Genomic DNA, 27,858 nt, shown 5'->3' on the forward strand with positions numbered 1-27,858 from the left:
CACGGAACTTTGGTGTCGAGAGGCGGAGCCCAAGGAGACCAGCTGCCTCCTCCCACCTCGCCTCCCAACTTTGAGCCTGCTGCTGAACCAGGGGCCATCCGATGGCCACTCAACTGCTGCAGCTGGGGCAGCGCTGCTGGCAGCAAACCAAGTCCCCGGCATCAGCAGGCCAGCAGCAGTGGGACAAGGATGCTCACTGGGCACCGTCCCCCCTTGCACAAGCCCAGGACCTCCCCACGGGGTGCCACCCAGGTGACAGCAGTTGTGCCGGCCCAGGGCACCACGACATTATGGGGATGCAGGAGATCATGGGGACCTCCAAGACCCTCAGGCACAGGCAGCACAAGCAACCCGAAGGCTTGCCACATCCTCGGCCCTCTCCAATGGCTGGAGCAAGGATATGATGCCCTGCCAGACCTGGTTCTGCTGCTGTGCCCAGCAGCGACAGTGATCACAGTGCTGACATCCAAGCTTAACTCTTTAGTCTTAGAGGCAAGGCCAACCTCTTACAGCTACTGTTATTTTAAGCTGGTTTTGTGCAGACTCAGCAGATGACACTGCATCAGATTGCACCTACAAAAGCTCATCTGTGCAATTGGAAGGGGAGGGGTGGTGAAGGAGCTGCCAAGAGCTGCTGCTGGGGAGCCCGGCCCAGGACAGGGGGCTCCCACATGAGAAAGTCCAACATCATTTGCCATCTAAGATTGGAAAAACCTTACCAGCCCTTCTTCCAGCAGGGCAGGGGACTCCCCCACCATGGGCATGCCAGCAGTGGTGTCCCAGGGAACGCACTGTGACAGCCACAGTGCAGGGCAGCAGCTGCAAAGAGCATCCTCTGGCCATACCATAGGGCTGTACACCCCCTGAGTGGTACAGAAAGGAGCACACACAGCTGCCGGCGCCACCAACCTGAAGCAGCTTTTGCTGACGTGGGTCCTGCCATCCCTCTCCGAAACGGCAGGGCAACTGTGGGAAGGTGCCAGAAGGAGTGGGCTGCGAGGCGCCTTTGGCCAACGCAGGCCAGTGCCCAAAGCAGCTACCCTGACACAAGGCAGGCAAAAAGGCGAAGAGCTGAGTGAGTGCCATGAAAACACAGGACCTCAAAGCACTGGGAAACTGCTCCAATTAGACTCTTCATTGCAGCGCTAAATGGACAGAGGTCCCAGAAAGCGATTTCCAGGCTTGCTTTTATGCTGCACGCGATTAAGAATTAAAGCAATCCAAACCTGAAGATGTGTTAAATAAAATGACCAAACTCCCCGGGAGGCGAAGAGAGCCGTCATGGTTTTTTCATGCCCATTACACAAGTGCAGGCAGCCCGTGGGGCAGGAGGAGGCGGCTGCCCCCGCCAGCGGCCGGCTCAGCCGCGCCATCCAGCACCCGGGAATGCTCGGCTAGCCGGCTCCTGCATCTCGCAGACATGTGAGCACGTGGGCCGGCAACGGCAACTAGCATTTTGGGTTACTATAGCACTGCTGTTCTGCGCCTACAGCCATTGTGGTCCCTTCCTGTATGAATACATCCAGGCTCCAACAGATCTCGCTGAGCAGATGCTATCGGGCAACTCCACCACCAGCTACAGCAACCTGGTATTTAAGCTCTTTGCAATCCCAATATGTAACAGATGAAGATGAGATCAAGGAAGATGTATATGACAAGGAGAAAAACAAGCTCAGCTGCAACCAAAAGCTGCGAGATCCAGCTCTGCTCCGACAACAGGGGGCTGGTGTCTCGGTGGCAGCTCGGCCCTCGCCCTGATGCCGCAAGGGTCCCCAGGTGCTTCCCAAGGTGTGGCGTGACACCTCGGGGACAAAATCCTATCAGCCCGGGGTGAGGGGAAGAGGTGTGCTGAGACTCAGTGTTTGGGCGCCAGGTGGGTGCAGGTTGGCCCCTCTCTGCCTGCTCAGGCGGCAGCACCAGGCACACCAGGACGCCTGCCTTTGGGAGGGCTGATGCCGATCGAAGACGGAGCCCATGTGCAAGCCACGGATACCTGTGATGTCTGTCTGGGCATCCTCGGCCTCAGCTGCGGCAGCCCTGCTCTTCCTCTCCAGTTCTTTCATTTCAGGCACGTAGAAGTCCCCTTGGCGGGCGAGGGGACACACGAAGTAGATGCGGTCCTCCTTGTAGATCTCGATCCGGGGGTGGGCGCACAGCTTCCTCTCCTGAAAGACAGCGGGTGACCACGGGTCAGGGATGTGCCCTCTCCCCCTGCCCCGGCAACCCCCCACCACGTGGACCTGCCGGCCTGGCAGCATTGCAGGATGACCTGCCTTGCCCACAGTCGCGGGGGCCCAGCGAGGAGCAGTGGGTCCCATCCCAACACCGCAGTGTTGCCTTCGCTATCACAACAGCCCCCCGCGTGCCAGGGCTGGTGGGTTTGGCCCTGAGGGTGAGCAGCCGGCCGGGCTCAAGCAGGAGATGCCGAAGCCCCGGGGAGACTCAGCTCCCCTGGCTCAGCCTCCGTTTTGGTGTGCTTATTTTGGGCTGGAGCGAGGGGTTCAGGGGAACCCAGCAGCTGCTTCGCACAGACCTGCCAAGTCTCTGGTTCCTCCTGGCAGCACGGCCCCACGAGCAGGCGTAGAACTTCTCCACTAATTAATATAATCCAGAGCTGACAGCTCAAGCAGCTCCTTTCAGAACGGCAAGGGCAGGGGGAGCGGGAGATGAATCCCTGGCATTTCAGACAACTCCCCCTCCTCCTATTCCTCACCCCCCCCGCCCCCAGCAGCACTCTTCAAGACCTCAGCCCCCCGCAGCCTGCCAGGGACCCGTGACAGGGCCATGTCCTGGCCCACCCCAAGCTGGGGCTGCGGGGACTCTTGGGGTGCCGGGACCAGGACGAGGAGCAGCTGGACCCCTCTTGCCACCCCCTCCTCGCCCGCCTGCCCACCAGCTGCTCGCATTAGAGGGGGTGGCTGATTACAAGCCGGGTGAGAAAGGAGAGTGTATCTTCAGCGGGTTTTCTTTTTCTTTCTTTCCCCTTTTCAAATCACTGACAGCTTTTATTTAACCCCGCAACCACCCCAATTATCATCCTCCTCCTCCCTGCCCTGACTATCCTCCTCCTCCTCCCTGACCCAACTATCCTCTTCCTCCTCCTTGCCCTGACTATCCTCCTCTTCCTCCCTGCCTCAACTACCCTCATCCTCCTCCCTGCCATGTCCCCTCTGGCAGGGACGCGGGCAGGCTTCCAAGGCGCTTGGAGCCCGGAGTTCCCACTCGCAGGCAGGTGAAACACTAACACACGCAGATCAAAACTGTATTAAATAAAAACACGCTGGGCTGTTTTTAGCAGCAGAGCAGAGGCGGCTCATATCACTCCTGCTTTTTCAGCAACAACGCAGACAAGAACCCTCCCCACCGCTCTGCCCCTTGCTCTACCAACCACAAGCCCATCAGCCAATCTTCAGCTTGGTTCATTATTTTAGGTTACTGCAACACATACCAGAGAGGGGTATCTCCAAGATTCGCAGGTTTTTTGGATGCATCCAGCTGGCCCTCCACCACTTAATGCAGATGGGGACAACTCAAAGGATCTTAGAGCAGAGACCTTCACTAAATTCATATGAGGTCTCTAACCAGTCTAAAAACTCAGGGCTCCAGCCCGGCCTCCAAGACATCCCAAGCTGACTTCCCAAAGCCCACCCTGGGATTCCTAAAGGGTGGATCTGGAACATACCGTCTCCCTACAATTTATGTAGGCTACTACAACTCCCCTTCCAATTATACAGCCATAGTAGTGACTCCCCCAAAGCACAAACAATGCCCCCTCCATGCACATGAAATGTGGGAATTGTGGCTTTTTAAGGAATAAAAATGCACACCTGTATGAAAAGCAGGGTCCCAGACCAGCTCTTGAGCCAAATGCTGCTTCACACTCAAGGATTACCCTATAAGAGAGATGAGGATGCTCCAGCCTGCCAGGGTGGGAAGCAGCTTTGTCTCCCTGAAGCCAGAAGAGCCCAGGTGCCCTGCAGCCAAAGCCCACGGCCGTGGATCAGGTTGGTGGGACGACGCTGAAGTGGCTGGACACTCACTGTCCATACCAATGCCTGTCATTATAGACAGCTACAAGGATGCTTAATACTTGACTTCTTCCCAATTCATCCAGGGTTTTCCCCAAAAGGAAATGGAGGGAAACCAGACCCTGGTGGTCCTAATTTATGCCTGTACAAATCAAGTTGGGAGCCAGGCTAGCGAGCTGGTCTCTGCTTCTGCACTTCATCCTGGAGCAACCCAGCTCTTGGCAGGGCTGCTGCAGAGCTTAGCACTGGCAACTGGGCTCAGGAGAGGACAATGTCCCCAAGATGGAGCAGCAAGGTGGCAGCTGGGAATGCTGTCCTGTCCGGGCTGGGGCCGAAGGAATGAGGCTGCATAAAGACTTGAGGAAAGGGCAGAGGCAATGAGATGGGGACCCAGGACAACAGAAATGGATAAGGGGGATCATCCAAAGGGGATGCAAGGGAGGTCGCCCTTGCGATCATCCCAAAGGAGATCAAGAGGCAGGCAGAGGCCAGGCAAACAGGCAGAGGTGCAACAAAGTGCAACCGAGAGGCAGCTGTCAGCACAGGACAAAGCGGGCTTAGGATTATCCCAGCGGAGAGGAAGGCTGCAAGGCTGCTGCAAGGGAAGGAAACAACCCGGAGAGACTGGAGAGCACAGTCCAAAGGTGAAGGTGTAAGCAGAGAGCGAATTAGCAAAGGCTCAACAACATGGCAAAACAACAGAGACGCTCAACAGGCAATAATACACTCTGCAGCTGAGGAGGAAGCCCCTCACTAACTGTGCAGCTAAGCCAACAGATGGAGCAGCAAGGTGGACGTGGAGTTTGCAAGGCAGAGCCCTCGAGTCAAATCAAATGCAGTCTCACACGGGTGGAGGAGCTCAGCGAGAGGCGAACAGTGGGACACCGATGGCATTGGGGCCAGGCTTCTGGCTAGGACAACAGGACAACAGTAAGTAGTGCAGGGAAGGGGACCTGTTCCTTCACAAGGTCATGCTGTGCCACCTCCCTTCTGAGCCTCTGCTGAAAGCTCGCCCTTCCTATGGCCAACAAAGATGGAGGTGGCAGCACATCGTGCAAGGCTTATTTCTATTCAGGACCCTCCACCGGGCACCTGAAGCATGGGATTTATTGCACATAATCCATACAGTCAAGCTACACAGCAAAGGCCAATGCATCCAGAGCCCATCAGTTCAGTCCTGACATGCACAGCAGCTCTGGCATACTCCTGCTATGTCAGACTCACTGCTTCCCATGAAGCCAGCTCCTTCTTGGCCCATCCGAGGGGCGTGGGGGGGTGCTGCTCACTATCCTCTTGGGAACAAGGGTTTATGTAGGGGAAGACCCTTGCACTCCTCTTTCCCAGGTGAAATAATACCCCGCACAATCTTCAACCCTGGGTTGTTTCCAAATCACCCACCACTCCTGACTCCCTGTAGGACTTTCTCCAGGTTGGCCTCACCCCTCTAGGAATGGATTGTGCATCAGAAAGGACGACAAGGATTATGCACTGAACCAGCATTTCGGGAGACCTTCCCCAGCACCGGGAGGTGGCACCTCCCCAGCAGCACAAATTTTCCTCCCCACTTGTCCTTTAAGGAATAGACCCCATCATCTGCCCACAGAATGGCTTGGGCACAGCCTCCTGGCCGGAGGATAGCCCCACTTCCTCGGGCAGGCAGGAGAGCAGTCCCAGGACATGCAACGAGGTGGCTGAGACATGACCTGCAGTCATTAAAATCCCAGCAGAATCATGCCAAAATGGAAGGAGGTGGCAGGGTGCTCACACCATGCCATGCCCCTTGGCGCCTGCCAGGAAGCAGAAGGTGAGCTGGGACACTGCAGGGACCGACACTCTGTCAGGCTCGTCTGCTCAGGAATTCAAATGCCACCAACTGGATCTGCTTCATCTCCCACTGCTGGAAACGAGCATTGCGGATGCTCTCGAGATCCTTGCCATGCCGGGTGTGCTGGCGCTCAGGCTCCAGCTGAACCCACGGCCTGCCCCAAAACACTTCTAGGGTCACAGAGAAGGCAGTGGGGAGGCAGCTGCTGTCCTTACCCCACTTCTGGCCGCAAGACCTCCGGCCCCACAGCCCCTCTGACTCGTCACCAAGACCTTCTGGCATGGCTCAGGGGCTGATGGTTAAGCCACGCCAGCCTGCAGAGTTGCCATTTCAGGGCCGATGGCTGCAGGAGCAGTAGGAGAGAGACTTTTCCAGCTTCTTGCTGGAGCGGAGCCAGGGTCTGAGCTCTCCGTGCTGCCCAGCAGCCCCTGGCTCCACCGCAGAGATGTCCGCCTCGCGCCCCAGCCGCCAGTGTGTCGTACGTACACAGCCATCACCCGTGCCTGTCACGCACCCCTGCCGGAGGACTTCCTGCCTGCAATGCATAAAAAAATGCCCATAAAACCCAGCCAGGACTGGAAAAGCCACAGGGTCACCCAGCAGATGCTACCCCTCTTCTACCTTAGGGGCACCAGGCAGCCCCCTGAGCTGCCCTCCCTGCCTCTGGCCAGGGATGCACCCTCCGCGGATCTGCCGCTGGGCAATGCCGACAGGCTGGACCTTGCCAGCCACCGGGAAAGCGATGGTGCAAGATCCAGCCTAAGCATCGACTTCTCTCTGCACAATCCCAATCGAGAGAACAACTTCCCAGAGGGGCTGATGAGCACGTGGCCCGAGCCTGTGCCAGGAGGGGACCCAGACTCAAGGAGAAGCTGTGGGTTGTTTACCAGGGGCCATCTGAACATCAGTTTGGCACAACATGCCCAGTGCTGCCGCTCGCCTCTGCTCTTATGGCAATGGGATGCGCCACTGCCGTCGCAGTAGGTGCTAGGCACACGGGGCCAGCTCCACCCACATCCTACTGTGAGCCTGGAGCGACACCAGCCACATGAGGGGGTTTTCTGTAGGCAGCTGGAGAGCGGGGTCAGCCCACCGCCGGGTTACAGCCAGGTCCGCCCTGCTCCCAAATTGGACCAGCAGCCTCAAGTACAATTTACTAAATGACAGTGATGCAGAGTGGGTGTCTGGCTCCTGCCCTGGGGGGAGCATGGGGGGGACGCTAAGGGACACCCCTCCAGCCCCGCTGCTGCACCAGGGCTCCCCTCCCTCCCTATGTCGCTGCCCTGGAGGAGGAACAGATGGTGGGTACGAACACATGGGGGGCTTGTGCCCATCGCTGGGGGTTGCTGCTTGCTGTGGGGACTCATAAGCATCCCCCCGCCAGCCAGCCAGAGCATCATCACACCCTCACTGCCACGAGCCTCCCCTCGCCCATGCCGTCAGCACTTGGGCCGCTCCGGTTAGTGCCAGCAAGTCAGCTGGCACCCGGCAGAGTGTGGGGGGACCCCCAGGGGACCCGCCAGCCCTGTCCTCACACACCAGCACCTCCTGCCTGCTCAGGAAACAGGATTCCCCCACGTCTTGCTTCCAGCTGGAGGCACCCATCCTCTCCTCCTCCCAGTGAAGGGGTCGGATGCTTCGGTCCCAGGGATTTTAAAGAAACAACAAAACTGCGTGGAGCCGAAGGGCCCTAAAATCAGTTGCTAAAATTAGAGCTGAAACTGAGCCACCAGCTAGGACTGGAGGGAGTGTGCTGTGTGCCACATCCTCCTCGTTTCCTCACACACTCCACGCTCGGTGTGTCATCCCCGCTTATCTTAGACCACGGGCGCTAGGTAGTGCAGAGAAGCTTTGCAATTCAGGTTGCACAGCACCCAGCGCTCTTCAGCACTCTCCCAGTTCAGCCAGGAGACAGACTCCTTGCTGGGCCATCCCACCGTCCCAGACCCAGACTGGGGATGTCCCTGTTTCCATTCCTCCTTGCCCAGACAGCAGCTTGAGGTTAAACACCGCTTCAGTCCCAAGTCTGAGCTGACGAAAGAAAGAAAAAAAAAAAAGCGCTCCTTACTCCCCGGGTTTCAAACCTGGTTTCAATCTGCGCTTGCAGCCCAGAAAGCCAAGTGTCTCCTGGGCTGCACCACAAGCAGCGTGGCCAGCAGGTTGAGGGAGGGGATGCTCCCCCTCTGCTCTGCCCTCGTGAGAGCCCACCTGGACCACTGCCTCCAGTTCTGGGGTCCCCAGCACAAGACAGTCATGGACCTGTGAGAGCAGGTCCGGAGGAGGCCACGGAAATGGTCCAAGGGCTGGAACACCTCTGCTATGGAGAAAGGCTGAGAGAGTTGGGGCTGTTCAGCCTGGAGAAGAGAAGGCTCCAGTGAGACCTTTTTGCAGCCTTTCAATATATATATATACACATATAGATATAATATAAAGATAGCTTGTCCGAAAGATGGAGAGAGACTTTTTACCAGGGCCTGTAGTGACAGGACAAGGGGCCATGGTTTTGAACCAAAAGAGGGCAGGTTTAGATTGGACATAAGGAAGAAATGTCTTGTGATAAGGGCAGTGAGACAGTGGACCAGGTTGCCCAGAGAAGCGGTGGATGTCCCATCATTGGAAATGTTCAAGGTCAGGTTGGATGAGGCTTTGAGCAACCTGATCTAGTGAAAGATGTCCCTGCCCATGGCAGGGAGGTTGGACTAGATGATTTTTGAAAGGTCCATTCCAACCCAAACTGTTCTGTGATTCTGGTTCTCCCTGCCATGCCGCAGCCTGACCACAGGAGACAGGGATGAAGCCTGGGTGCCTGGGGCTGCCCGCCAAGGGGCAGGAGTCAGGCAGGGGCTGAGGAGGAACCATCAGCCCAAGAGATGGTTTGGGCAGAAGGGAGGACAAGCTGCTGGAGGGAGAGGCAGGCAGATGTGCTTTACACCAGTAATACCTCAAGCATCAAGGAAACCCTAACATCTCAGCTTGCTGCTCAAGCAGGGTACACGTGGAGCTGGCAGGCCCTGCCTCCGGGCATGGCCGGCACTCAGAGCCAGCTCCAGCACACGGCACAGCCGCGAACACCAGGCTGCCGAGGGCTGCGAAACAGCTGCTGCTTCCCAGCCTGGAGAAACTCACATTTCAGAGGTGGTGAGACTGCTCCCACACATGTGCACTTTACTTTCAAATCCTCTGGGCTGCAAGGTGTTTCAGAAATAGAAGGTGGTATTGCAATCAAGAAAAGGCCGTTTCCACCAGCCAGCAGGAAAAAAAGAGCGGCACCACCAGCACTACAGCAGTGGAAAACAAAGTCTCAACAAAGGATAGCAAATCCTCCAGGTAACAAAATACAGCGCCTGGCAATTAGCACCTCCTGCGCCCATCAGCATCCCTGCTTGCCCTCTGCACTAGCCCGCTTCCCCCGCTTCCCGCAGCAGGACCCCATCCTACCTGCAACCAGGACACCGCCCTGCCAACGCAGCAGCACCGCGGCTTTGGGACAGGCAGGTGAAAATCAGCCCCCGAGATCCTCTCCGCAGTGAGAGGGAGTGCATTTGGACCGTGGGAGCCGCGAAACGCCAGGCTCGATAGCTGGAAGAGTTTTTCATTTTCACCTTGGCGAAGGCAGCCCGCCATGCAATTTACACCTTGCCTGCCTGCCTGCCTGCCTGCGCTTCCCGCAGCCGAATCGCCCAGCTGCTCCCATCCTGGTGGGGCTGCGGGAGCTGCAAAGCAGCAGCTGTCACGCACGGCCAAACCAAGAGGCAAAGGAACGAGCCTGGGTGGGTTGGTGGGTACGGGAGGTCCCAGCGCCCCGAGAGGGCTGACGGGGACCAGGCACAGGCTCCCAGGTCACTGCTGGAAGTTGCTGTGAGAGTTGTGAATGCTTCTTTCCTCCCCAGGATGGAGATGGGGATTCCTTCCCATCCTTTTCTCCAGCAAAAGGGAGAAAGCTCCAGCCCTGCCTCGCTGCCGGCGCAGATGTGCTCCAGACCTCCTCCCCTTCCAGCACTCACTTGAGCTGCAAAAGAATCCTGCAGCACATCCAGGAGCATCCCTCATCTTCAGAGACGAGCCGAGCAGCAAGTCCCAGCAAGATAAAACCTTTCAGAAAACAGTCACAGGCAGCCAGAGTCCCCAGCATGGGGGAAGGACGAGCCCTGGACAAGGCTGCCAGCCTGGACACATTCAGGTATGCTAGTCTGTGTGCTTCCAGGGACATTCTACTGCCCCCAAGTACGGGAATGTCACCTGCAGAATAAGGACCAGATGGTGCAAAACCACACAATTCATGGGGCTTTGGTCCCCCCCGGTGTCACAGTTATTTGGTACTAATTAGTCCTGGAGCAGAGAATTTCAGGATGAAGCAAACTTTTGCATTAAAAAACCCCTAATTTTCCTAAAAACTCAGTGCTTTCCATGTTCTGCCTTGCTCCTGTACCCGCCATGGGTAAGCGAAGCCAGCTGGGGAGATGGCTCTTACCAGCTTCCTGGAGCTCCACTATATGTTCTCACACTCTTCCTCCTACCTGACCCCAACTGCATCCCTTCCTCTCCTCCTCCTTCCCCATCACTGCCACACACAAACTCTCTGAAGGGGAACTTTGGTTTTAACTACTTGGAAAGTTCAAACACTGTACTTTCATTATAAGACAAGAAATCTGTGTAAATCCACATAATCTCTCCTCCCCTGAGGAACCAGTCCTGAGTTCCTGTCCCCGTCGCTAGGTACTGCATCGCTACGGGAGCGTGCAGGTCAACAGCCGTGTGCGAAAGGAGGCGGATGAGACTGTGGGAGAGGAGGACCACAGCTGGAGAGGGCTGCCTCTGCTTCAGAGTGCGGTTCTCCAGGGACCAACGCTCTCCTTCCAGCCCTCGGAGGATGCTTTTTCAGCATTAATCACAATGCTGAAGAGGTTGATGCAATGATCTCTGCCATCACGGATGACTGGAGCGATGCTAAATCGCTTTGCCTGCTCTGTTGCCTCGGTGAGGCTGCCAGGAGCAGCAGCTGTGGCAATTTCTCTGCCTCTTGTCAAGGCAGGGCCTTTCAGGAAAGGAATCATCACCCAAGACGTTCTCCTGCCTGTCCCGCCTCGGCCAGGCAGCCCACCACACTGCAGCCTCCCACCCTACGCACGGCATCATGCAGGTAAAAAGGGCCTCTTTGAAACATGGGTCTTCGTTCGGCTGCTCGCAGGGAGGGTAAGCCCTAACCTAGAGTACAACACCCCACACCCCTCCCCGAGACACCCAACAACAGGTTGTTTCTTGTGGTGAGAGATCTTCCATGGCTAACTCACAGCTGAGAGCCTGGAGGGCTCCTCATCCAGATGGACATTCCCAACCCACCTTAATGGCTTAATCTCCTGGGCCACCACTTGCTTGAGTACTTGCCCTTCCGCAACAGGGACATCCAGTGGAGGTTTGTCATTCCCAGCCTTCTCACACATGTCCTCACCCGTAACAGGTCCTGTGATGAAACCCTTGTGTGGGTTGGTGCTCAAAACCAAAGCAACAGAGCTAGAGCAAGAGCAGGAGTGCCTGGTGCCCACAGCATGTGGCAGCTCTCGGTCTCCTGAGCCAAGGTCTGGGCTGCCTCCCCCAAAATCTCAGCCCTTTACTCTTGTTCTTCAGCTCCACAAGCCATCCTCCCAGGATCACAGGCATCTCCAGCTGCTCTTCCACAGCTTGACTGTCACCAGGTCAAGCTCAGGACATGTGTCACATTAATGACCCTGGGAAGAAAATGGTGCAGTGGAATAAATGCCCTCCATCCCTTCCTACCTCCTTGAACAACCTTGTCTTTCTGCAACGCCCCCGGCTCCCAGGCTTCATGGAATATATTTCACGATGAGCTAAGCTCAGCCTCACACCATCCCTTCACAGCTGAGAAAGCTGAAAAGGGAAGCCGAAGAACCTAACCTTGCTGAACTTGCATAGACAAAGCCACCAGCAGCCCAGAGTAAAGCTGGGATGCAACCGCCTGACTCCCAGACAAAATAGTCCTTCCCTCCCCACCAATGGGGACTTAATGTCAGGCTTATCAGCCTCATTTAGAAGGCAAGGAAGGCCACCAAAGAGGAAGATCCAGTGATTTTCAGCCTGGTTTTTCAGCCTGAGGAGGAATGGGTAAGATGATCACGACATCCATCAGCATGTTGCCAGTACAGCACATGGGCAAATCTGATGGCAGAAAGCAAGTTTCCAGGACAGGAGTATCTTCCAAACTATCGGCTAAGTGCAGCCAACAGCAGAGAAAGACTGTTTGACCTCCTGCTCAGGGAGGCCCAGGCTTGCCTCAGATGACAGGGATCCCTCCTGGGCTCTCCGCTGCAGGACACTCACCCACGGGCCACTGCTCACCCTCGGTTCACTGCTCCTCCTGCTCCTGCTTCTCCTTCCCGTGCTCTGGAGACAGACGTCCCTGTGTTTTAAAAGCAAGCCAGAGCCCAGGACAAGCGCCTTTCTGGATTTTTATAAACAAACAAGAGACGTTTCCCCACAGGCTTGCAGGAAAGCTGTCTTCAAACCCCCACATCCATGAGCTTGCACCTCTACCTCAAAAAGCCGGCAATCCTGCGAGGCAAAGGGCAAAGAGCCAGTGACCCTGGTGAGCCCCAGCATGATGACGACTCCCGCCGGTGAGCTCGGCTAACGAAGCCCCCAGAGCCTCCAGCCACCACACGCCGCCAGCGGCAACGATTCGCTCGAGGAAATCCCCAGTGCAAACAAACAGCGCTGGCGGGCAGAAAGCAAAAGGCAAAAAGACGGGCAGGCTGCCTGCAACGCGGGAGGAGGTGGAAATGCAGGCAGAGGCAAGGAGGGGGTAAGGGAGGCAAATGAGCAGCACCAAACAAATTTATGAGGGACCTCAGGACAGCTCCAGACGTCCTTGAGCCAGGACATGCCATTTCAGCGGCTGCACGTGCTGACCGACCTCTCCAGCCGCCCTGTCCAGAGCAGGAATGGGGAGGCAAGGGTGGGGCTGGGCACCTGCCTTTCCTCTGCAGCCCTCACCTCCACCTCCTCGGCCTGCCAGGGACCCCGGCGCAGGGTCCCAGGGTGCTCATTGCCTTGGTCTGGAGAGGAGAGTGCCTGCCAAACGCCGCCGCAGTGTGCCGGGACGGCAATGGCTGGCAGTGCCAGCAGGGACACAAGCCGAGCGCCTCCAAAGCCAGGCTCTTCTGCTGGCAACAGAGGCAGCAGGGGAGGGGAGCAGCTGCTTTCAGTGACCTTTGCAGTCTGGCGAGTGCTCCTCTGCCAGCACAGGATTGTGAGTTTGACTGTGCAAATCAATCAGGAGACGAAATCGAAGCAAGTTAGGCAAGGACGGAGCCCAGACTGACTGCCCTTCCACAAGCCTGCGGCTTTCCAGGTCCTGTATGCTCCCAGAGGTGCTGCATGAACTGGAAAAGCTCCAGATATGCACCGTACTGCTCAGCTTTCCAGGTTTTTCCCTGCTGGGGAGCCACCTCCCCATTTCCATCACTGCTCTGCGCTCCCGGGTACCCAAAACCATGCACAGCCCTGCGTAATGTCATCGACAGCAGCACATCAGCCAGTGCCACAGCCATGAGAGCTGCCCCAGATCCTCATCAGTGCCCCCTGAGACCCAGAGGACACCCCTCCTCCTCCCAGCGCTGCAGTGCTCTCCCTCAAGCTCTGGGTAGCTGGAGGATGGGGAGGACTTTGGGGAAGCATCTCTATACCTCTGTCCCCTCCTGCCCTTCCCCAAGCAGCTGCAGCTCGTCGTGGGCAGGGAGGAAATCTGCCCTGTGCCGCTGCAGCCCGTCCCAGGAAGGCTGCTGGGTCTAGGCTAGCAAGAGAGGAGGGGTTTGGACGCTGGTCCTGTGCCCCACGGCACAGCATAAAGCCAGAGCTGAGCTAATACTACAGGTCCCATAGTAGCTCCCGCTGGGAGACACAGCTTTGCAGGACAACTGGTGGGAGGTGGAGGTGAGGGCTTCTCGGGGAGGCAGGAATCAAGCAAGGGAGGGACAAGTGAACATGGCACTAGAGATGCATGTTGGAGAGCAGGAGGAGGAGGATGCAAGAACAGAGAGGAGCCGATGGCTGTGCTCCTCCGCTGCGAGCCCGCAGCATCAGGCAGCTCCTGCAGCCACAGCAGCTGCTTCTGCTTTGCTCATCTCCTGAACTGCTCGGCAGAGAAGTATTGGAGCAAGTCTTTCTCCGACACTGACCTCTTGATAAGCTTTTGCCAACTCACGGTCTGGTTACTGTACTGCTGGGAGGACGTTACCCCAAGCTGTAAATCCGCACAGTGTGAAAAGAAGAGCAGCTGGCCACAGCAGATGATAGATATCTACCTTTCTGCATGTCAAGGAGCTGCCATCAGCTCCTGGCAGAAATAAAACCCAGAGGAGCCGCTGAGAGTAACCGGCCATCCAGCAGCAGGGAGAAAACACCAGTGTCTGCAGTGGGAAGGAGGCCACAGTTTGCCTCCCTCCAGCCTTCCCGGGGTGCCTTACAACCCCACGGAACGGGAACAGAGCCTGTCAGGAAACGCATGAAGCTGGCAGGCAGCTACAGACAGACCTGCTCTGTGAACAGCCACAGGGCATCCTCTTCATCCCCACGGGGCCAGGACACCCCTTTGGGTTTCATGTGAAAGGCAACAGCCCCCAGCGCCACGCTGGGACAGGGACTTCCAGACCGACCACTCTCCCAGCTGCATTAAAGGTCTGTCCTTGACCTTCAAGCAGCACTTAGGATCCACCCCACAGAGCTGCAAAGATAAGGGAAACGGACACTGTAACAGCTTTAACTATACCAGATCTTCTGGTTGGTGGTGTGTGGAAGGGGGGAAACAGAAGCAGAAGTTTCCAGGGGTCCTGCGATGTGAACATGTGCCCATCCACAAGTTATCGCTATGATAAGCAGCCAGAGTCAGGGATGCAGAGCGGTTACTAACCTGCTCTCCCCACTGCATTCAGCTCTGTCATCCCCCTTCATCCCTGCAGGGTTGTTATAATTCCTCACATTAGCAGAAGATGAACAGGTAAAACCATCCGTCTGTGGAGCGAGCACCCGGCAGTCATCATACAAGCCGCCAAAAAAAAAAAAAACCCACCCCAATTACTCCATAGCACCAGAAACTCCCAGGCATCCTTCCGCTCTCTCAGACCCTTTGAAATGTAAAGCCACACCATTCAGTGTCATTTAATTTGGAGCTCAGCCTCAGACCGGCAGAGCCTTGCTGAGCTTTAGGAGGAATGCAGCCATGCAAAATGTAGACATGCAAAATCCAGATGTCAGTGACCTGGAAGACAAGCACACCCCAAGCCCCACCACTGACTTCATTTCGTGGCCCCAGTGTCTCTGTTTTGCCATCCCAGTGGCAGAGGAGGCTGGCTGCGAGTCCCTCCCCTCTCTGTGCTGGCTCAGGACTCCCAGCTCTCTTGGAGTGGCTGGCAGCCAGCACCCCTGGGATGCTGCCTTCATGCAAGCTGGAGTGGAGCTCAGGCTCTCTGCTGCAGTTGGGCTGCTCTCACAATCCCAAAAGCCTCCAAAAGCCTCCCTCAGCTCCCCCTCTGCACACAGGCCAGGAGATCCATATTTTGAACCCCCCTAAGAGGTGAGCTTTGGAGAAAGTGGACATGGTGGCCACAGGAATCTGATCCTGTCCCAAAAGTCGTACTTAGGCTCTGCTCCAAGTCAGCACAGAAACCTCTTTCTAGAGTCTCTCTGCTACCCAGAAGGAGAGGTGACTCTCCATCATTATCCCCCCTCTTAGGCAGGTTTGTTCCTCTCCTCTGTGCTGGAGGCACGTCCTTTTTCGCATAACAGCCCCAGCCCTCCTACCAGCCCTAGCAGGGCAGAGGCACCCTACCTAAGTGAGAATGTGTCTCCAAAAAACACAGCAGAAATGCAACGGCTCAAGCCAGGCATGAGCCCCCACCTCCTCACACTCGCCAGATCATCAAGGAGCCCAGGAAAGGCAAATGTTGGGTGAGTTGGGGACAAAGAAATGGGATGCTGCCTTGGCACACCCAGAAGCACTGGTCCATCAGGTGCTGACCCACTCTTGGGGGTAACAGGTACCTTCGGTCTCTTATCAATGCCAGACACCGCAGAAGAGATCCTGAGAGAAGTCAGCTCAAGGGTGACAGAGGACAAGCACTGACTCATCCCTGAGCTGGTCCCCAGGCAGCCGCTGCCTTCTCTGCCTGCTGTGGTCTGACAGCAGGGGAACGAACACTTCTTCTTGCTCCTATGTGATAAGGCAAAGAGGAGAGGTGCCAGATGCCTACCCACCTGGCCCACTGGCCACAGAGGTGAAGAGGCTCGCCACAGCTTGCTGCTCGCCTGGGATGGAGCAGGGGAAGCAGTGCAGGGAGCCCAGACATCCCCACCAGGCTGCAGACCTCCATCACCTGCCTCGGGGCACTTCTAACCTGGAGTCATCCCTGCCAGCTCTGGGCATGGGTGCTGGAATTACAAACCACCAACGTTTCTATTAAAGGCTCTGATTTTCCCCGGTTTGGCTGAAGCAGAGAGGCTGGAATAAGCTGCCACATATTGGAAAAGAAACGGGACAAAAGGAGTCCTGGAGATGAGGGCTCCCAGGCACTCTCCAAAAGCCTGCAAGCCAAGAATTATGCACAGCTTGACCTTCCTCTTTCAAGGAGCTCACAGACCAGGCTGCAAGCTGCTCCGGAGCCCTGTAACGGCAGAGGCAGCTGGACACCACAAAGATGAATCCAGTCCTGGCAAATCCGGAGGAGTTCAAGAGGGCCAGGATTTGGCAGCATGATTTTCTGCAGCCTGTCAGGACAACCTGAGTTCAGCACCGGGTGTTTGCTCCTCAAAGCAGAACGGGATGCACCAGTTGTACATAGGTCTGCATCAAACCATCATGCTCCTCCATACCCTGCATCTGCTCCACAAAGGCTGTGAGTCCCTACAGGTGTGGGGAGAGCGACGGCCACCAGGCAACAGCATAAACAGAGGAAAAGCACACGCTGAGCCCGTGAAAGCCTCCCCAAGATGTGAGCAGCTCCACAGACCACCGTGCCTGCCACAGTCACGAGGACTGGCAGCTCAGGACACCTCCAGCCTGCTGTCTCCACCCAAGGCCACCAGCACACAGCAGCATCAATTCAAACAGCATCTGAAGGGCAGCGGCTGCTGCAGTTAGGCAGAGACGACAGGGTTATATAGATATATATAGCCCTGTCGAAAGAAGAGACCCTGAGGGACTTTCAGTGTGACCCTCTGCTTTGGAGCAAACAGCTGGGCTCGGCCGCCTCACCGGTGCTCCAGCTACTGATGCAGCCCCAAAGCCAGCGCCTCGCCTACGGCACGTAAGCTCTCAGCGCAGGAAGGAGCAAGAACCGATTTTGTTCTTTCATCCTTGTGATCTGATCACCACCCAACCTCGCGACTCATCCATCCATGTTTTGACTCAGTGCAGAAGAGAAATGTTTTTGTTCTCCTGCCCTCCCTGAAGCAGGGCTTTTCCTACCATTTTATACCTAACTAGAATTGAAAAAGTGCAAGTTAGTCATAGCACAATGGTCCCTTTTCTGGAGGTAAAAATGCCACTGCTTTCAAATGTATTATCTCCCTGCTCCACAAGTTTCAAAGTGGGAGCTTCACAGCCAGGAAAATTGGGCCAACAGCATTTGCTGGAAAAGAGCAGTATTTCTAAGAAGCTGTTTCGCATTTGATTGGGTTCATTTTGCTGTTTCTCAAGCCTAGCACAGCTGGCAAGGTCTGGCTTGGAGGGCTACGGGGAAGAACCAGCCCAGAAAAAAATCATTAGGACCCTGCTAAAATAATTGCAGAGAGGCAGATCAGTCTCATCCTCGAATTAATTGACTAGCTGGTGAGGAGGGAAGACCCCAAGGTTTGAGACAGTGTCACTGTTTGAGAGAGCTGGACCCGTCTCCAACACCTGACAAAGAAAACCTTTTGAGCCGATTGCATCCTCTGGGATTCTCTATAAATACATCCGGGGAGAGCACACGTACAGATTGAGTCAATAAAGAGATCTGACAGAAAAGCACTGTAGTATTTTACTCTCCCTCCTTGCCCAAGGCAAACCATTCCAGTTCTTTCTCTCCCTTGGACAGCCGTATGAAATATCCCCGGCTTCCTCCATGATCATTAATCCTCACTGCAAAGGCAAGGAGGGAGCAAATCTTTGTGTCTGAGCGGATTCATCTCCATGACAATTTTGCAAGGCTGGGTAAGTTGTTACGAGTCTGCGAGCCCCAGCTAGGACAGTGAGGTGGCTTCTTGCTCCCTCCCGGGATGAAAATGCTCCCCAGCAGGACCACTGGCTGACAGGCAGCACTGGGCCAGGCTTTTGGCCATCGGGACATCAGGGATGCCCGCATGGTTTGGCACGCAGGCACTTGAAGTTTGCTCTCCTTCCAGGAGCTGCCTTTGGAAATGCTCCTAGAAAAGGAGCTGGGATGGTAATAGAATCAAAATGCTGGCTGTCACAGGAAAGCACCCATGGTAGCAGAGACCCAGGGCTGAGCTGCTAGCTGGAACAACCTCCCCAGGCATGCAGTGGAGTCCCCATTGCTGGAGGCTTTCAAGATGCAATCAGGTGCTAGATAACCTCATCCAGGCTCCCTTTCCCATGAAAGGCTGGACCAGATGACCCTTCCAGATCCCTTCCAACCTGGGCTGTTCCTATTCTGTGATCACTTAGAACTGGGGAGGTCACAGTGGCTGGGAGCCGGCATCCCACGCCAGCCACTTCCCCAAGACCAGGACTCCTCTGCCTGCTGCTGGGGCAGACACTTGCATGGAGTCAACAAGAAGTTGGGGAAAACGCAGGTGATTTCACACATGAGACAAGCTGCAGAGGCAGGGAAGGAGCCTTTGTAACTACCGAAGCTCAAAGCAAGCTGTCCAAAAAGCCTCTTTTCTGCTCAAAGCAGTGATGCCACCAGAGCTGCAGTTTTACACCTGCCCCCATGCAGCCAAATAGCAGAGCCAAAACAGAAGCCACGTGCTTGCAAGAGGAAAGGCACTTGCAAGCTCAAGGTGGCAGAGCAGCAGGTATGGTGCTGGCACACACTGGGCAGCCAGCCCACACGCCGACCGGCACACACAGGCATGCCTGGCACAAGTGGGCCATGCTAGCTCCGTCAGGGCAGCACCCAGCACTGAAGATGAAGCACGGCCAGCGCTAAGTCACCACTTGCTTGCCTGCAAGGACCGGGGAAAAACTGACAGCAGATGAGTAGCGGCCTGGGGCTGCCAAATTCCTCCAGAGAAGTGGGAAAGTGGGGATGCCTGCTGTGAGTGGCAGGAGACGTGACGCAGTGCCCCGGATTCCCATATGTTCTATTAGCGGCACAGGAGGAGCGCATTTCCCTGCAGACACAGGTTAAACGGACCTGCTCTGCTGCATGAGCCGACCCCAAGCCAGGTCCAAAGGTCCCTATGGCGTTAAACAACATTGCCCACCAAAAATCCCTTCCACCTGTCTCAGCTCCCAGCCTGACCTCATAGGCATCCTGCCCTCCCCTGCCCGCTCCCCCATGCAGTGCTGAAGGCAAGGTCACTTGCGCTCGCAGGACTGAAACTTCTTCAGAGGGTTTTGTGGCTAAAAATATTTAATAAATAGAAGTCGCCACGAATGCGCCGACTGATGTGATGTGACATACAGCTGGGGGTTGCCAACCAGCAGTGAGTGGGCGGCCTCGCTGGAGAGAGATTGCTGACAACCAGCTGTCAGTGCAGGTCAGCAGGAGATGAATGTGCCCGCGAAGGTGCCAAGCCCGTGCAGAGACACTTCAGGGTCCCGCTCCAGTTCCTGCAGTTGCATGTCACCTTCCAGAGAGACTCAGGCTGGAGCATTGTGGTGCCCACCCCTGCTCCTCCTGCCCAGCCCAAGATCAGAAGCTTCACTGGCTCCCGGCAGAGAGCCCATGCCAGCCAAGGGTGCCCTCCAGCACTGCTGGCCAAGCTACTCTGGTGCTCATTCTCAACATCAGCCAGGCTGGTGGGGAACCAGGGATGGGTAGGAAGAGACTTGTAGCTTGCTGGGAGCCCCATCCTTAAACTGTCTTCCCCTAAAATAAGACAAGACCAAAATCTCATCTACTTACATCACCTCTTTTACCAGCAGCAGAAACAGGGTGCATAAAGCCTAGGTGAGAGGAGGGAACGTGATGGACTCAATGTGCACCACCACATGCCCCAATGCCCACCAGCCCCCAGGCAACCAGAAACACTTGCCCAAAGCCACCTCTGACATTGCCCTCTTCTGCTCTCCCTTCTTCTTTTCCTGTGGCCACAAGCAGTGGTGGAAGCCCTCAGATGCATGTGGCAGGTTTGATGTGACACCCCCCGTGCCTCGGTTTCCCTGGCTGCAGGGAGATGCTGCAATTACCAGGCTCTGTTCCACTGCCCATTGGGGGAGCAGACTGCAAACACCCAACATACCCCCAAGCCCAATGGTGTTCCCAAACGAGAAGAAAGACTCAATGCAGTATGTAGCACTCGCAGATATGAGTGACAGGCAACGAAGACAACACCATTGAGGGCTTCCTTGGTCATAGGATAAACCAAGCCAGAGCAGCATTTGAGCTGGGTTTTGTTTCTAAGAGGGGAAAATAAGTAGGATGAGTCTTGTTTCTTCCCCCTCATTTCCAAACTCTGCTGCTGGCTGGCTATCACCAGCAGGGCAAAACCAGGGAGTTGGCTCATCATCAATCCCCCACTCTGAGTCAGGCCATAACAATGAAGTCAAAAAACCAATAAAAGTGAAAAAAATCTGGAAAGGAAAAAAACTCTCACCCTCCACCAGGAGTCTGCACCATCCAGCCCAAGCATCCACACCTCCCTGGGGTTTCCCATCATCAGCCACCTCCCCACCCCAACCAATTACCACCCACTGGAGATGTTATCAGTCTGCGGCTACACCCACACCATAGCCACAGCATCTGAGGGACAACCGATGGGGATGGCCCCAATCTGCCACTGCTGCAGCCCCTAGGTACGCAACCGGTGGGCACTGGGTGCTCGCAAGGTCCACCTGCAGCGCGCAAGCCATGTGTGACCCCACCTACAGCCCAACTTGGGACCCAAGCAGACACATGCAAGGGCTCCCGAAACACTTCCCCCATCCTTACTCCAAGCCCCCACTAGCCAAGGGCCCAGAAGCCTGTCTTGCTGTCAGCTCTGGTCTCATCTCTGCCATCAATATGAGTTAGACATGTCAAATTCTCTATGACTCTCAAGGGCTCTTCTTTTCCCCTGTTTTTATTTGATGTATGAGGATCACTTAACAGCAGCATCAGATAACCTCCTGTCTTCCTGGAAACTCTACAGAGCTATATTCAAGTGCACATGGGCTTAAACTGAAGGTCAAACCACCTAGCCAGGCAGCCGAGGCACCACCTCTCTCCCCATCACCCCAAACCTCTCTCAAGGCATCCGCAAACCGATCCCCACAGTCACGTTGGGGCACCGGACAAAGAAATAAGGATGGAGAGCTCCATCTTCCAGAAAGCCACAGGCATATTCTGCAGGGTGACCCACTGATGCAAGGAGGGAGAAGGTCATCTGGATGAGTCCTTCCAGGCCCACATGATGAGACATTGAGGGCAGCAAAGTCCTAGGTTGGCAGTGATAAGTTCTGGATAAAGGTATCCTGCTCCTCGTCCTCCCTGGGGAGATGGATATGCAACTTTGAGTGGCCTTGGCTCAGTAAGGGCTCCACCTCAGGCAGTGGTCTTCAGCCCGTGGTCCCCAGAGCTCGTAGAAGACCAAAGGCATTCCTGAGGACAAGCAAAGCTATGGTTGAGGAACAGCACTGGCAGAGAGGGCTGGGCATCTGTAGTACCTCCTAGACCCCCGGAGGAAAACCTTGGGCCGGGGCTGATCACCTGGAGCTGCCACTGCCATCGGGTCTCACAGACACGCAGACTGCAGCCTGGACTGCTCGCACACGACAAGCTGGCATTTAAAAAGGCTTCATTCACAGAGCCCTAAACAAATAAACTAAATCAGCCAGAAGAAAGAATTTAAGTGGAAAAACATCCCAATAATTGAGCCCTCTTTGCAAACGTTTTACCAGCTCCCAACCCCCAACCCCAGTCTCCTGACACAGCCAAGCAAAAGGATCGCTCCATGGTTTTGCCTTTAAAACACAAACTGTCTGGGATGGGAACACAGCTCCACAGACCTTCATTTATAACAACTGGGAGAAAAGCAATGTCAACAGATCTGAGCAAAGCCAGCAGCCGTGGCAGCATGGTCAGGGGAGCAGGAGGTGATAGATGAGGTGCAGCCATGCTCACAGGGGCGCTGGGCACCAAGGCTTAGCTACCACGTGCAGGTTCCCAGTCCCCTACCGATAGAAAGCCGTTCATGTTAAGAAGCTGTTTGGGGCACTGGGCAGGGGAGGAGAGCCTGAAGGATGGCACAGACCTGGACACGTCAGCCAGGGGAAACCTCAGTGGCGCCACTGAGAAGGGAGGAGCATTCAGCAAGTATTTCTGCAATGGATTTAGAACAAAGCCAGACAACACAGGCAGAGGATGCAGGTGAAATATTTGCTCTTCCATGGGAAGATATAACACACGGCTCACAGGTCCAGATAACATACATTTAAAACATGCTGAAGTCCCAGCTGACAAGCTGTCCGCACATCAAAGGGTGATCTCTGGCCAGCTGGAGATGCTAGAAAGTCCCAGGAGAGAGAGCAGCCTGTACCTGCCAATATTCAAATGGGTAAATAGCTGACTTGGGCAAGTGCAGGCTGGTCAGGCAAAGACCGAGCCTAGGCAACATAAATGGATGGCTGCAACTGGACCAGATCGCCAGGAAGCAATGGAGACCAGCGTAATTAATGCCAACCAACACGTGTTTACAGCTGTCAGATCCTGTTGGCAAACGTGATTTATTTTTGTGGGGATTGTGGTCTTGACTGATAAACAAACCAGCACCCGTGCCATCCGTTTGAACTCAGAGAAGACATACGACTTGGTACCATTTCCCATTTTTAATCAAGAAACTACAACTCCATCAAAGGACAGTAGCACGTGTTTGAAGCCACTGTTAGCTGGCTCAGAACAAACCCATGACTGGGTGGTCCGTGGCAGGGGACAAAATCTCCACCAGAGATCTGTGCACCACAGCGATAAGACCATTGCTGAAATAAAGCATCCATTTGTGCTGCTGACAAGTCAGAGAACTTTCTAAGCTGAAAACAGGTCCAAAAAAAGTTCCAAAAAGGGACCAGGAACTAAGATTGGAGAATATGCCAGTGGAAGACTTTACAAGCTCTGTATATTTAGCTTATCAAAGAGAGAGGCAAGAGGTGACTGCATCCTAAATTGCCATAGCCGACCAGGGGAGCAAAGCTTGCTCCAAGCTAGCAGCCAAAGGAATAATGCATTTCCCTGGCTGTAAATGAGAGCAAGCCATGTCCTTCTAGTACCTTACGGAGCACCCTGCCTTGGCTCCCTGTAGTTTGGGGGGGCGAGGTGCAGAGGAGCGTGGCAACCTGTGCCAGGCAGGAGCCAACCTGATAGCCTCCCAAATCCTTCCTGGCATCAGAGAGCCCATGCTGGCCACTGCTGCTTGAGTGGTGCACTGTAAAGCTGTGATTCACAAGCCCATGGAGGTAGGGAACATCCTGGTGCAGAGCCCAGGGGAAGGGAAGGAGGCTTTTTTTTTTTTTCTGAAAGTTGGAGGATGCCTTTTCAAGACCAGCTAAACAGATTAAACCCCAGTTTTCCAAGTTAGGCAGAGTCAGCGTTTGGAGCCAGCCAGCTTGTTCTCTGGTTGGGTGCAAAGCAGCCAGGACGACGCTGGCATCGCTCTCCCCCTTCATCCCTCCATTTGCACATCCTCCTCGGCTGGAGAGAGCACAAAACTGACCCAAAACCCTATGGAAAGAGGCCAGGTTGAGCCAGTCACTTCTAGGGCTGCAGTGGGAGATGCCTGCTAGCTCTGCCCCAGATGTGATTAGCCTCCTCTCCGGCTGCCAGAGGAGCCCAGGGGTTCGGAGATCCAAGCCCACCTTGCCTGGCAGTGCCCACACAGATGCAGAGAGATGCAGGCACACGCAACCCACCACGGAGAGCTCGTTACGCTCAAGCCAGAATAAATGCTCCTTGAAATGGCGGGAGTTTACAGGGGAATAACCTGCTCCCAGAGCTGTCAGAAAGGGTCCCCATCAGGGAAGAGCTTTGCAGGAGCACTCCTTTGCACCCAGGAGTCGGGACTGCCAGGTCTGACTGGCAGCTGTGCCATGGGGCAGGAGCGTATGCCCCAGGAAAGCAGGTCATACCTGCCTGGCAGCAGGGAGAGGTATCAGCAGGAGCTATTAGGGAAGAAATGCTTTTGAGGGACACTAAATAACCCCAGCCTGTGCCTTAAATAACCTGTGCTGGGAGCAACGAGCCAGCAGGCTCTCCTGGGCTTCTCCAAAGGCGATTCTAGCCAGCAAGTCACTGCTGCTGCCAGCCTGCCGTCCCAGGGGAAGGATGTCCTCTTACCTGCCAGGGACGGCCGCAGCCATTTCCCCACAGTTCCCGAAGGCTGTGGCTGCACCCAAAGAGCCATGGAAATGCCGGCTCCTGAGCCCCATGAGAGCCAGGGCGGCAAGGAGACACGCTGCCAGGGCAGCCTGACTACAGTGCCTCCTGCTCTGGGCCACCCCATCTCCCTTCTGTCCCTAATGAAAAGGGACTCTGCCATCCTGGGCTTTTTTTTAATTATTGCTATAAATAATAACAGCAGCAGCAGCAGACTGGGACACACAAAGCCCAGGCTGCTGAAAGCCGGCACCACTGCACCCACACTGCTCGGGAAACCTGAGGCACGGGCATCCCCAGTAACTTCAGCATGGCACCAGGGAGTCCAGAGGGAGCCACACTGCCCCTCCACATCCACCAGCCTTCGGCCTCAGGGGCCGGACGCCCCCGATGGTTAACCTCAGGGGACACCGCGGGAAGGGCACTGGAGGACCATCTGTGGTGGGGCTTCCTCCAGCCCTGCCCCAGACTTCCCCACCACCTCTCACAGTCCTGCTCCATCAGCCGGTCCCCAAACCCTCAGCTCTTTCGCCCCATACATCCTCTCCAGTCCCCTTCTCCTCCCCTATTTTTTGGCATCTCCAAAGCTTTCTCCACCCTCCCTCCCCACCTTCCACCCTTCTCCCTGCTTCCTCCACCTTCCTCTTCATCCCCTGCTCTCCCACACCTCCTTCCTATGACTAGGTGGCCATGCCATCCTCCCTCCACTTCAGCTAATTCCCTCTCTCCATGGGAGCTGGTGTTCATCTCTGCCGCTGAGCCCCCTTTCATGCCTCCTGGCTTTTGCCATCCCACCCCCTTTCTCCCTGCTGCCGCTGGGATAGGAGGGAAGCAGGGGACCCGCGCGCTCAGCAGGCCTGACCCCCAGCTCTCATTAACAGTGCCCTTCTCAAAGCAGGAGCAGCGTGAAATAAATAAATAAAGCAAATCTCTGTCTCGCTGCTGTCTCGGGTTGCTTAAGGGAGCCGGGCGCTGGGGGTGGGATGAAGGATGCTATTTGGAGAAGCTGTCTCCATGGCAACCCCCATTCCCACCACCGAGCGGGCACAGGTCACCTGTTTCCATGAAAGTTTCCCCCCCTCCCTCTGCCCTGGGAAGTGCCAGCACAGCCCCAGGGGTGCAGGTGGTCCAGCCCGCGGGAGAAGTGGCAGGGATGCAGGAGAAGTGGCAGGGATGCTGCTGGCGTGGCTGCAAATGGCCTCCAAAGTCCCCCACACCACATCGGAGGAAGCCAGGGCATCCCCACGGTGCAGCGTGCAGGGGCCAGCAGGACCCACTCCCTTCTGCCCCACGCCGGCAAGGAAACCCCAGTGTCTTCCTACCTGTGTCCCCATGGTCAGTCTAATGCAGGCAGGGGGGCTGTGCTCTGCTGCAGGGCTCGGGGATGGACACAGGCACGCACCCTGACACACGTGCTCTTGGGACTGGGGCAGAGATCAAAATGTGTCCCCTCCCTCCACATGAGGCCCTAGGTGCTGCGTTTCCATATGATTTCAGTTGTTTATTTTAATTCAAAATTGGCCGCTCCCATTAAACACTACCAGGTGCTCCCAGAACAACCTGTGGTTCCCTTTTTAGCTCTGACAACTCCACCTCTCATGCGACAGATGCGCTTGCTGGGACCTTTCCCCGAGTAAGGCAGCGTCAGCCCTGCGTCGCCGAGCACTCCTGCAGCCAACCTGATGCTCCCACCCGCGCCAGCCCCCTCCCTGCATGCCCACGCGTCCGCCGCAGGGCTGGCAGCAGTGCCCGATACCCCCCACACCAAAACAGCCGGCAGAGCTCCAGGAAGAGACATAGAGAGGATGGAGCGAGAAAAGGAGAACTGGGAACTGGTTCTGCTCTCCACCAGCTCTCCAGCACAGGGCGGGCGGCACAAGCAGCAGCGGTCTTACCCACTGCCAGCGTTAACACATCTTCTGCCGGTACCAGCAAGGCAGCTCCCTACGGTTGAGGTGGACAAGAGGGTCGGCAAAGAGCCCCTGGCTGAAGTTCTGGAGTTGGCACCCAGGCAGCCATCCTGCAGCACAGCGCAGGCTGGAGGGATTCGCACGGTTCCCTCACAGGGCTGGGAGTTTCGCCAGGAAAAGCAAGTTTATAAATAGTGCATTTCAACACGAACAAACGAAAGCGGCAGAACTCGACAGTCAGATAAGCCAGGGGCTGAGTGCCGGCCCCTCCCCAGAATCCTCCCCCACCAGGAACGATGGTCCCTTCCCTCCATCGCCCAGCTGGCCAGGACCATCCTCGCTCTCTAGAAAGCCTGGATCTGGAGTTGTCTGTGTCAGATGTGCTGCTTGGGAACACCCTTGCTGCAGCTGGTCTGGCAGACAGAGCCAGGCAGCAGAGCTGGTTTCAAAAAGACCAGAAGCAGGGGGGATGGCCACCTGCTCCGCTCAGGGGCAAGGGCAAACAGCCCACAGCAGCCAGCTGTGTAGCCAGGGCCAAAGGCCACAAATTTCACTGTATTGCTTGAAACCAAGTCTTCATAAGCCCACAGGCCAGGAAGTTTCTAACTTCTCCTCCCACCCCTGCAGAAGACAGCTGCCCCACCAGTGAGGCTGGCACTTGAAACAGAAGTTTCATGGCACAATGCGTTACACCGAAGGGGCACATACCTGCCAGATCCTAACAACAAGCAAGACACTCAAGGGGAAAACCAGCTTTTATCTCTGCATTAAGGAGAAAAGCAGCAAGTTGTCAGATGAGAACTTGCTTCTCATAAACACAAAACAGCAGAAAAGACACCCCTGCGCCTATGGAGCGAACAGGAGGACATCCCTGCTGGGGAACTACCTGCCAGATTGCAAAAGGAGAAGATCTTGATGGTAGGGCCCAAGGGAAGACTTGAAGAGATGATATGTCAGAGCAGCCCCATCAGCTGCCAGCAAGAGAAGCCTCTGACAGTCCAACGAACACATGCAACGCTCTTCATGCCACGCTTGCTTACCTTGATGTAGGTGTCAAGGGCTGGGTGGACACGGTTGACTGCTAGATGGATGGACAACGGCGTAGTGAATGGGAAGGTCGCCATGACCACGTGGCTGGGAGCAGGGAAGGAGAAGATCTTGAAGCCATACTTCTGGAACCTCTTGATTTGGTCTTCCGACGGCTTTGTGTCTCCCTCGCTCAGGATTCGGCCAATGGCGAAGCGGCACTTCTCCGGAGGCACCTGATCAAGGGGGACAGACAGACAGCATCAGAAGAAGAGAGGGGCTTAAGACCAGCCAAATGCTCAACCTGCTGAGCATGGAGGCAGGAGACCACCGTGAACCAGGGTAAATGCAATGGCCCAGCCTGATCGGGCACACCAAACCAGGTGCCCGCTCCTAACCAAGACTGATCCAGGCCCAAACTGTCCACGCTCCTCCCAGCCTAAGCTCACAACCCAGTGGGGAAGGTACAGCTCCCCTCCCTGGAGGGCAGAGGGACTTGTGGCAGAGAAGAACTAAACCCCACCGGGCTGCTCACCCAAACCCAC

The 27,858-nt window shown here is 55.8% G+C and overlaps 1 protein-coding gene across 1 annotated transcript in view; it reads right to left on the bottom strand.

Moving 5' to 3' along the window:
• Window positions 1-27,858, bottom strand: part of TEX264 (testis expressed 264, ER-phagy receptor) — a 41,516-nt gene that overhangs the window by 5,902 nt on the left and 7,756 nt on the right. Inside the window, exons 3-4 of the mRNA XM_075714423.1 lie at window positions 27,328-27,549; window positions 1,994-2,165 (exon numbers count right to left, since the gene is read on the bottom strand). Of these exons, the coding sequence (XP_075570538.1) occupies window positions 1,994-2,165; window positions 27,328-27,549 (394 nt within the window). The remainder of the gene's footprint in view (window positions 1-1,993; window positions 2,166-27,327; window positions 27,550-27,858) is intronic.

The sequence above is a fragment of the Pelecanus crispus genome, chromosome 7 (genome assembly GCF_030463565.1).
Source record: "Pelecanus crispus isolate bPelCri1 chromosome 7, bPelCri1.pri, whole genome shotgun sequence".
Taxonomy (NCBI): domain Eukaryota; kingdom Metazoa; phylum Chordata; class Aves; order Pelecaniformes; family Pelecanidae; genus Pelecanus; species Pelecanus crispus.